The 11,614-nt window shown below is 39.4% G+C and overlaps 1 protein-coding gene across 1 annotated transcript; it reads left to right on the forward strand.

Moving 5' to 3' along the window:
• Nucleotides 1-456: 456 nt before the first annotated feature.
• LOC137255876 (uncharacterized) lies at nucleotides 457-10,857 on the forward strand. The gene is made up of 5 exons (XM_067793458.1): nucleotides 457-546; nucleotides 2,664-2,756; nucleotides 4,150-4,236; nucleotides 5,938-6,006; nucleotides 6,709-10,857. The coding sequence occupies exons 2-5, from the start codon at nucleotides 2,667-2,669 to the stop codon at nucleotides 7,582-7,584; spliced, it is 1,122 nt and encodes a 373-aa protein (XP_067649559.1). The 5' UTR covers nucleotides 457-546; nucleotides 2,664-2,666; the 3' UTR covers nucleotides 7,585-10,857.
• The last annotated feature ends 757 nt before the right edge of the window (nucleotides 10,858-11,614 follow it).

Consider the following 11,614-nt stretch of genomic DNA (forward strand, 5'->3'; position numbering starts at 1 on the left):
AGCTCTCTTACGTGTTTCCATATAAGTATCGACTTTTTTGTAGGGGTTCTTTGTCTCGCAGCATTAGATATGAAAAACAGTTGTAGTGACGTGAAATATGATGTTAATAATTAGCATGATTATGAATGGCCGATCGCCGCAGATCATTGAACAATTTTCGAAAACTGAGGGATGAACAATCAGTAGATCATTATAATATTCCAAGAGATAGATGCAATGTTGTTTGTATAAAGAAACGCACTGATTGATATAAAAGAAAGCAAGCCAATGTTGAAAAGAACATCGATAATTCTAAAACGTTTTGGTTTGAACTAAAAGTCTTTGTATGCAGTTGATAGCAAGGACGGTCTGATAAAATAGGAAAGGTCAAATTTCAAATTTCAACATTCTACTTTAGGCGCGACTCGGCTGGTTATCATGGGTAGATAACCTCATTGATAACAACACTGTGAGTGCATTCGGTAAACCTCACATGCAGAACAAAGCAGGAAGTGTAAGGTAAATGTAAGGTATAACTCAAATGTGAAGAACAGGCTGTTTTTTAAGGTAAGTTAATGACTTGTGATTAATGTGAACGGCAGATACTGGTTACTGTTACAAGGGTTAACGTGAAACTGGTCACAGATAGTGACTGTGGATAATAATTAATGGGTCATCTCCGGGTTGCACCGTGGATCAACGGTGTACATAAATAGCGCAATTTTCAGAAACCTGTATTGCGTAAATTGATTTAATTTACTGTCATTAATGTGAACATATATTGTTGGCATAAAAGTTGTATTCGGGTTTGGATGATGATGGTGATTTAGAGAGTTGACGGGCCTCCCGACATGCTACGTATTTGGCACAGTGACGATCAGTTTCATACAATATTTTGTAAATTTGCTTTGGAATGTGATCGACAAACGTAGCAGTATAAGTCGAGTGTATTCGTTTTGATATTTCTTGTGAAATCTCATGTGACAGACAGATGTTGGTGAAAACTTGTAGGCATCCCTGACAAATGGTGCCCAAAACGACATGACACCATGCAAAAGAGATCATCACACTGAGATTACATGGGATTCATATATTACTTACTTAACTCCTATGGGTTGGGTATGGTTTGGAAAAATGATGGTGCATTATCTATGCATCCGTGCATAAAATAAGCACCACCCTGTATTTTTACCAACTGTTTTTATCTGAAATGAAATGCTAAAAACTCCTTCTGCAACATAACCTCTTCAGTTTGATAGAGAAAGCATTTAACTTTTCAAAAGCGAAACCATTATAGAAATTACCATGTGCTTTAATTAGGATAATTGCCTATATTTAAAACAGGTGTTTTTCTGTCCTAAAACATTATTTTGAAAAATGAAATAATAATTGATTCTTTGTGGCCTATAAGTTGTTTGTAAACTAAGATTTAGGAAACGTTACACTCAAACCAAAAAATATAATTTTTGTTTTATAATGCAGTAAAAATAATTACCGGTATTCGGCAAGAAGAAGAGTTTGTTCAAACAATAAACTCAAAATCATAAAAGATTTATTCCAAAATCTTATTAATGTGGCCCTTTTCAGTTTTTGTCAGTCAGGAATCCTCATTGTTGGAAAAGGTGTGAATCTTTGACATTCACGTTGTTCTGGACTAATGAAAGCTTACTTGAAAGTGTAAACGCCTTCTTGGTATAAAACAGAATTATTAATTATGGTCAAAACGTAACTTAATTGTGTAGCCTAATCAGGGGATGTATTGTTATTGTGGGTAAAAGTCCCATCACATTTTCATCAACATATTCTTTCAAATAAATAATGAAGAGTAGAAGAGGTAATGATATTTGTAAAATCAGCGGATAAAGCTTCTTTACCCATAATGTTGATTAAATTGAGGGTTATACCCTAACTTTTTGCAGAATTACATTATATTCTTAAAATAGAACGATGCTTAATTAATGTACGTGTGTAAAGATAATAAGTGATTTCCCATTAACACTTTTGACCTCACAACAGGCAATGAAACATCACCTTGTCTGATCATTGATGACGTTCTTACAGCTCTGTTAATTATGCAAGACAATTTCATGACAGTGTCATCATCCTTGCTTTCATCCAACCCAGTTTCTTCCAGAGTAAGAAGGGCTGGAAAAGGTAATAAATCTTTTTTAAAAAACAAAAATGTTTTTAAGGCTTCTGTCTTCTCAGCTTCATAGATGTAAGCTATATTGACATTCAGGTCAAAGTTGTCTTAATCGCCACTGGTAAATAACGATCGGGTGCTTCTGTGTACCGTCGAAAATAAGCAAGACAAGTTGTGATTCATAATCAACCAAACATATAATCTCTACTGTCACTTTAGAAATGCCGACCCTGTTAATGAATAGACAAAAGAAGCACGTAGCAAGCCAATTTCTTCATGTAAGCCCTACAGGTTGCGAAGATATATAATGAGATTGTTTTGAGGGCTTGCCCAACCTTTTCAACAACAATTTCCAGAGGTATCTACGTCCCTGCAAAGCAATACGATACAAAAGTGAATAACCTTTTTCATAATCGTGACATAAGCCAAAACACTAAGCTAACCTAAAAACTTTTCCTAAAAGTGACTCGGTTTCATGTAGCGGAAATGCCAAAAAAAATTGCCAAAAAGTGAAAACATAGAATTCACTTTTTCCCTCCAGAAGATGGCTTCGCGTTTGACCAAGGCAGGAAGATGTTGGGTCTTCCTGTGCGTTATGATGTTGGCCTTGTTATTGGTGACATTCAGATATCTGGTAAGTGACAATGGGATATCTGGTAAGTGACAATGGGATATGATAATGGTAAGTACCGCTGTTGGTCATGTTGCTGATCACAATGTGATATCTGCTAAGAGACAATGAGATATCTGGCATGTGAAAATGTTGGCCAAGTTGCTCCTGACATTGAGATATCTGGTAAATGACGATATTACTAGGTGCTGCCCATTCTATATCAAGTCATTGACGCTTCAGCAACCCATGCTTGCCATGAAAGGCGATCGAGTGAGCAGCTCGCACCTCGCTGACTTAGTTCTCACATGTCATCGCTTCCCAACTGTGTAGATCGATGCTCATGCTATCGATCATTGTACTGTCTGGTCCAGATTCGTGTATTTACAGTCCACCGCCATATAGCTGGAATATTGCTGAGTGCTGTGTAAAACTAAACTCACTCACTCTAGTCACTGACGATGTCGATGATAAGAGGTAGGTGACGGTGTTAGTCATGTGGCTTGTGACCATAACATATCTGGTACTTGACATGTTGCTAGTGAACTGCCCCAGTAACAGAAGGGCACTGAGGACAATCTCTCATCCTACCGGGTACCCGTTTTACTGCTCGATAAGGCCAAAAACACTTAGGAACTCTAAGGGGCTGCTGGTGTGATAAGGCACTGATATTGCTGACTGTGGTATAAAACAGTGTTCATGTTATCGATGTGCAAAGTCTGTCAAACGTTCACATCAAAATGGAAAGTGTGAACTAGTGCCATTCTGGGTACAAGATGCGCACGTAAAATAACTAAATCATCTCATCATCAGAATCGACATCACCGTTGAAACACCGTGAAACTGTCCCACACAATCGAGCAATCATATAAATCTGGACTTTGAACCCTTTACCATCCGGCCATGGCTCAGTTACAGGAAAAACACGGTACACCAGACAAACACCGTTCTCCCTTAGATTTAAAAGTGTCACAAGCGGAGTCTTTTATCCATAGCCATAGCAACTGAAGCGAGTATTCGTGCAAGCGTGAGAGTTGCGGTAGTCTAAGCGATACGATCGCTTTGTGGTAAGGGTCCAAACGAAGGATGATAGTTGTCGTGGCAACCGGCCCGGACTGAACGGTGGTGACAGCATTGCGGTTTGTGGACTTTGCTCTAACTCTTCAAGTTATACAGTGATGTGTTCGCGTGTACCGGATATCCTTGTATCACAGATGCTTGTGGCGATGCTTGACGAATGAATGCAGCCTGACAATACCGACTGATGGGACATTCTGAATCTATTGTGTAGTTTATGCCACAAACCACGACCACGAACTAAATAGCAATGTAACGAATATTTATGATTAACCCCTGATTTGGTGAATGTACGATGTCGAATGTTGTCTGACCTGTTCCTTTTGTGTGCGCATTTCAGTATGTTACAAGAAATGAAATCAAAGGAGGCGAAAAGAGGCCAGTGGAAACGTCAAAGGAGACGGCGATTCTCGACGGAAAAACTCCCGTAAGGCTGCAAATTCTTATCAATATTGCAGTTGATGATCCTTTAATGTTATCATTATTGCTTATGATGATATACATACGGGTAGTATATTGGGAGGGTGGAGTGTGGGGTAGGGTGTGGTGAGTGTGTGTGTGTGTGTGTGGGGGGGGGGGGGGGGGGTTGGGGTTGGGGGATGGGGGGTCTGGGGAGATGATGCCGAATTTTGCTGTCTGTATAGACTCCTTGAAATCTACTGAGGTGTTTGACATCAGTATATTGTGTAACAGCCACGTGCCTTTACCTTCAAGTCTGCAGATACGTTATTGGGCCAATTGCCGCCTCTCGTCATGCAATGCATGCAACTGCCCCAAATTCACCAACAGTTTGTACAGGAGGGATCCTTGCTTGCACATATAAAACCAATGTCCCAGGTGTACTGCACTGGGTTCAGCTCCAAGGGACCGTTGCAGTAACTAGATCCCCCTCACAGCACGGGAACGAAGAGGTCTAACGTCGTCTTGTCGTCTATGGGACCGGGTAGCCAATGTTGGTTATCAAAATGAATGTGACACAAGAATTTGAATATCCGTGATGAAACGCTGGTCACTAAGATTTCCCTGTTCAGTTACCAGTGCCAACTTACAGTCATGAGAGACACATCCCCACAACATAACTGACTCTCCACCAAACAAACCTCCCAATCCCGCTAGTTGCTTCTTACAGCCAGCATGGGTTTTGTCTTCTCAAACTGCCTTCCACATACGATATAAAGTTAGAGAGTTTGGATTCAACCTGGCTTCAGCAATATTCCGGCAATATCACGGCGCGGGACACCGGAAATGGGCTTTAAACATTGTGCCCAGGTGGGGAATCGAACCCGGGTCTTCGGCGTGATGAGCGAACATTTTAACCATTGGGCTACCCAACCGCCCCTACTACATCAAGCAACAACTTCTAAATCGGTACGATGAAATGGTATCATTATAATCTTCAGACCATTGTCACTTGGTCCGTACCATGACATTACGATCAAATGACGTCACTAACCACATCACATCAGCTTGCCGCTCAAGTTGGTGCAAATTGGGCGCATAGTCGTTTCCTCCTGGACATGAAAAATGATGCCCATATCACCTTCACAGGACATGAAAATGATGCCCTAATTACGTCCTAAGGACATGAAAATAAATCCCCTTATTACCCCTCAGAACATGAAAATGATGCCTGTACTATCATCTAAGGGCTTTTGAAAAGGGCCATGAAAAGTTACCCCCTCATAAAATGAAAGTCGTGTTCCAATTATTTCTCCAGGACATGAAAATGATCACCATGCTATCTCCTCAGAACACCAAAATGATGCCCACATTACTCTCTCAGGACATGACAATTATGCCCCTATTATCTTCCCACAACATAAACATGATGCCCGTACCATATCCATAGGACTTGAATATGATGCCTCTATTATCTCCTCAGGACATAAAATTGAGGCCCATAGTTCCCTCCCAGGACATAAAATTGAGGCCCATAGTTCCCTCTCAGGACATGAAAAGTGATGCACGCACTACCTCTTCAGAACATGAAAATGATGTGTGTATGTCCCTGTCAGGCCATGAAAACTGATGAACGAACTTCCTCTTCAGGACATGAAAATGATGCCTGGATTATATCCTCAACACATGAAAATCCATACATCAGCCTATCGGTTGTCTCTTCTTTCAGGTCACTGTTGCTGATGAAAAGAATAAAAAAGCGAAACCTTTCGGAGGGCAACCCAGTCGGAAACCCAAGGTGTGGTAAAATGTGATCATATTGTTGCGAAACTTAATCTTATTTCATAACAGAACGCTATGATCGAAAAACACCAAGAACAGAAAGCCTTCACCCCATATTCATATATAGAAGACATCAATGAATGAGTGAGTGTGTTTTGTTTTACGCCGCCCTCAGCAATATTCCGGCTTTATGGCGGCGGTCTGTAAATAATTGAATCTGGTAATCCAGTGATCAGCAGCATGAGCATCGACCTGCGCAACAGGAAACCAGTGACATGTGTCAACGAGCTTGACAAGCCGATCCCGTTAGTCGCCTCTTACGACAAGCATAGTTTCCTCAAGTTGTGGCAAGCATGGGTTGTTGAGGGCCTATTCTACAACGGACCTTCACGGGTCCGAAGACATTAATGAAACATGTAGGAGTGAAACTGACTCTGTTGAGATATTTTTAATCTAATCAAATATGTCTGTGAAATTGGGAAACACCTTTGATATATGTGTGTGTGTGTGTGTGTGTGTGTGTGTGTGTGTGTGTGTGTGTGTGCGCGTGTATGAGTGCGCCCGCGTGCCCGAAGTTCTGAAAGAAACAATCCGATAGTGAAATGCTATTTATCAGCTGTTAATACATTGTAGAAAATTCAGCAAAATATAACATGAACATGCTGTTGAAATGCAGCATTAAAGTATGGGATACATTAAATACGCTCACCAATTACAGAAGCTGTGCGTGGGCGGTGTCATACCACTGAAGAAATTCCCCCAATATGACCCGGATGTTGACACTGACCTCGCAGTGGTGTCAGCATACTTTAACATCGGACGCTTCAAGAAAGGACTTTCGAAAGGCCTCTATTTTAACGTTTCAACATACACAAGCTGGGCGGGGGCCTTTTCCCACTTGTACAATCCTTTAGTTTTCTATACGGACTCTGAAACATTTGAAAATGTAATTAGAACAGTGCGGACCAAGCTGCCAAGACATCTGACACGAGTGATACGAGTAAACCAAACGTCCATGTGGTCATTTAAACTTCAGGACAGAATCTCAAAAATATACCATGATCCGAACTATCCAAAGTTTTACCCAAACACAGTGGTTCCAAAATATTCGTGCGCAATGCACGCGAAATATGAGGTAGTGGAAGATGCCATTTTGAACAAATATGTCACTTCCGATTACGTCACGTGGTTAGACGTGGGCTACTTCCGGGATTTAAAACGAAACAAACCTTTTAAACTCGTCGTTCCCAAAGACTTTTCCAACAACACTGTGGCTTTCAACAAGCTCCATTATCCTGATCCCGTTGTAGAACCAGAAGTTATTTTCAAAAAGAACAGTTTATATGTTGGGGGAGGAATGTTCATTGGTAGTCAGCAAACGATGTTGCTGTTTATCATTGACTACCGGCATGCATCGGAAGTGCTACTACATATGGGACTCAGCAACACTGACCAGCAGGTATTGTATGCGATGTACCATAGTACCTTACGGTCACGTGTCAATCCTGGGGTTGATCTACAACTTTACAAGTCGAACATTGTTGGAGATTGTTGGTTTTACCTGGGATTTCAGTGCTACAGGGAGTTACGTTGACTGTAGAACATTTTCCAATTCTGCTGATGGATTTTGTGGAGGAGCCTCATGCAATCACTCAGAGTATCATTAGTGGACAGTGAAAGATAAGAATATTCTTGGTGGTCCGTGAAAGATGGGAATTCCCTTGATGGACTGTGAAAGACCGAAACATATTCTTAGTGGTCTGTGAGAAATAAGAAGTCCTTGATGGACTGTGTAAAAAGATAAGAATATTCTTGATGGTCTGTGTAAGATAGAATATCCTTGACAGACTGTTCAGAACATGTTCTTGGAGATCAGAGCATGTTCTTGGTGGATTGTTAAAGATCAGAAAATATTCGTGGTGGACTGTGAAAGGTCATAACATCCTTGATGAACATAATATGCCTGAGGGCCTGAGAATGATCGGAACATCACTGGTGGGCGTGAAATAATCAGAATATATATGATGGACTTTGATAACACCTTGTGCCAACACTATTTGATAATAATCCTTATAAGGATGCTCAACCGTTCATGCATATAGAAGGTTCATGCATCTTCATGTATTTGTGCTCAGGCGAGATGATTCCATCATATGAATTACTTGGTTCATGTAACTTTTTTTGCACATTCAACGTTAAAATCAACGTTAACCAACGTTAACCTCATTATTCTTATCACCCAAGAAGAAAAGGCGACAACAGCAGTCTTGCACAAGCTAACACGCCTTTCAAGCTGCACTCGCCCTTGCTAGTACCCTTGCCAGTACCAGTAACGCCTTACGCCTAATATGCAGAACTAAGAACTGCTTCAAATATTATTACATTACTAGACCAACGTACTATAAATTCTTTTCATTGATGCAAACAAAAATATGTTAAAGAAATGAAAATGCTAGCAAGACATTATTTTCAAGCTTTTAAAGACCGTCAATAACCCCTTTTTGTTTGTCAGTACATCCTCGCCAAGCTTTCTGTACTTGATTGCATAATGTATAAACGTATGTGTTACCCAGGGGGCAACATGGCATTTGCTGCTAACAGTATCTGTCTGTCTGTCTGTCTGTCTGTCTTGTCTGCGGTGTTGGCAAATCCTGTAATTTTTCGATGGACTAAAAGGTTCAGTGGTGCACCTTTGCCCTCGCTGTGCCAACAGAATAGCACTTTTTCTCTCTTCGAGCACAGGCAAATATGCCACAGGTACCAACTCGCAATTTCTTAAGTCTATCCAGCTCACTACTATAAAATATTTTTGACAGTTCATGATTGGAAGTTTATTGCACTGCATGTGAACCTTCTTAATAGTCTCATAGTGACTGAGTCATGTTATTTCTCCTTCCGCTCAGCATTTGCTGTAACAACCCCACACGTCAACTTTAAACGTGTGCACATTTGTTTCACTAACGCAAAAGCATTCGAAAACATACAATGTCATATCAAATTATATATTCTGTGAGACATGAAATGAAAAATAGTTTTTATCGTGTAACGGTATTGGACCTCCGTGCCTTTTGTGAAATTCATCTTCACTGTCCTGTTTTAACTGACGATCTATACATTCAGATTGCGAAAGTAAATGTTATGTGTCATTACTGTAATTTGCCCCTTCGGGGAAATCCTTCTCAATACATATATATATTTATACATTTTATGGAGTAGACATGTGACTAATACGCCTCATTGTTGCCAAACAACTTGAAGGGCTGGAGCCTGACATAGACACAGACCTCGCTTGTTCAAGTTCAGATCTGACAGGTGCCGAAAATATCATTCCGACATGAATGTAATATCTCAGTGGGTTATTGTTTTCCTAAGTACGTGGGGTGCTTCCTACAACATTGGAGATAACGGTATCGTTGTCCTTCTGATGTTTCCGGAAGCTCTACAGTTTTATGGTACAATGTGCCTGTTACAGAATTGTAGGGAAAAGCCTTAAGACCTTTCTACTTTGACCATGTTCTAGAAGCCAGGACCTCCAAATGGTGAAAATGGGGTGCAGTTCTGGCGATTGAATGAGATCTCATTTTTGTTAAATCAAAAATTATTTAACTTGGATTTAAAGTCAGTTGTCATCACCTATCGTGTGTGACTACCATGCAGGGCACCTTTTAAGCTGCAGCTTGTTATGTCAGGCATGGCAACGTTTTAACCCAAAGCTAGATAGTATAATTTAGTTACTCTCAGTTGGACTGGCCGATATTCATGAAAACAGTAGTTCGGAATGCTCCGATCATGATGTAAATATGTGGACAATAATGTTACATATATGTCCATCGCAAAGATATTTGCACATTACAAATTAAAGCCTTAGGTATATTAATCCAGATATAGCATTTGAAGGTCATATATTCCTTTAAATGGCATTGCATACGTAAAACAAAACATTACATGGAAACAAAAGTTGGTACTTTGTATTTAAATGGTCAATATTACAAAATGTATGTTCAAAAGCGACAGCTCCGGTACATTTTGAGTTTTTCATTTAACCAAGTGTAATTTTGCTCCTGTTTTGTTTAACACCATTGACACTTTTTAATAACCCTTGATAAGTGAGGTAACTGCTTCAGGGCATGCCATTTGAGGTCATGTGCTCTCACAATGAACAACCCAGAGAATGTCCAAAATAGTGGTGAGAATAACTATTGTATTTTCATATTTCATGAATTATTTGATTTGTCAAAGTAACTTTAATCTATCTTTCCATTTAAGTCAGGGTAATGTTTGTTTTTGAATTGTTCTATATTTGGTCATTTTGTGGCAAATAGTAAGTTAGTCAAAATTATGTAAACACGTGTTTTCATGGCACAAGGTTAACATTTTTCTCAGTGCTTTTGTAAAAGTGTTCATTTGTATTTGTAAGTGTTTTATTGTATTTCAAATATGCTTAGGAGCAAATAACAGGTTTTTTTGTGCTTTTGACATTTGAATGAATTTGGAAGTGGCAGTATGGCTATTTGCTCACTGGCAAATTCAATTCTGTTTTACGGCTTACAATGACATTGTCCTAAACCGTACTTAGTTCTTCTACTGTTTTCAGTTAATCTACTGTAAAATGCAACAGATATGAACATTAGAACTAGAATTGGAAATGGATGGACATGTCGGACAGTGAATAAAGTCATGCATTATTATACAGGAACCGTGCTGTTCGCAACACTTTACATAGTATGCATATGACTGGCATTGCATACATAAAAACAAACATTACAAGAAAACACAAGTTGGTACTTTGTATTTAAATGAACAATAATAGAAAAGGTATTTGATGAGAACATATCAGTTGAACAAATTAAAGGTATTTTTCCAAAAATATGTTGTTTTTCTCTGATTTAGCTATATCATTTAAAGATCATATATACCTTTGGTTGGTACCGTATGCATGAAGGTCTATTACAAGGAAGGAAAAGTTGGTACTTTGTATTTAGATCAGCATAATGACTGTTCAAGAGTAAAAGCTCCATGCGTTACATAGTATCAACGATACCAAATATGTGGAAGATACTGACGGACTATCATTAATATGACACCGCATAACAGAAAGCTACTAAATGTATAACTATATTATTCCTCGTGCATTTCGTTGTTCATCAAAGAATGATGAGTGAGTCTGTTCATCATAACGTAAGCAACATTTCCTGCATATCAATTTGTATTTATTGTTCTAATAGGCATATTGTATTCCCAGATGATATGGTAGTCAATGTCAACAATGCACAGATCACGGGAACATGTCACAAGTCCACATCCACATGTTGATGTATACAACAGGTTCAAGCTCTTACAGCTACACCTTCCTGTACATGACTTTCACATGCACACACATGAAGTTGAAGAATGTCCACGGCACAATTTAACCTTAACTTACTTGCAACATTATCACAGAAGAATATATATTTAATGAAGTTTTATTACGACAGATACGCATTGTGTCGTTCATTAAAATATTCAGGCCTCTGTTCTATTTACATGCAAAAATAAGCAGACAAGAGTTATAAAAACATGGCCATGACACAATGAGCATCGATCTTCGCAAATGGTATATGCTGACATGCATCAAACAAGGCGGG

This window comes from Haliotis asinina, chromosome 1, assembly GCF_037392515.1.
Source record: "Haliotis asinina isolate JCU_RB_2024 chromosome 1, JCU_Hal_asi_v2, whole genome shotgun sequence".
NCBI classification, from domain to species: Eukaryota; Metazoa; Mollusca; class Gastropoda; order Lepetellida; family Haliotidae; genus Haliotis; species Haliotis asinina.

Coding starts and splice junctions, on each gene's coding strand:
- LOC137255876 (XM_067793458.1), top strand. CDS start 2,667: ATGGCTTCGCGTTTGACCAAGGCAGGAAGATGTTGGGTCTTCCTGTGC. Junction 4,237..5,937: donor TTCTCGACGGAAAAACTCCC/GTAAGGCTGCAA, acceptor CTCTTCTTTCAG/GTCACTGTTGCTGATGAAAA. Junction 6,007..6,708: donor AACCCAGTCGGAAACCCAAG/GTGTGGTAAAAT, acceptor CACCAATTACAG/AAGCTGTGCGTGGGCGGTGT.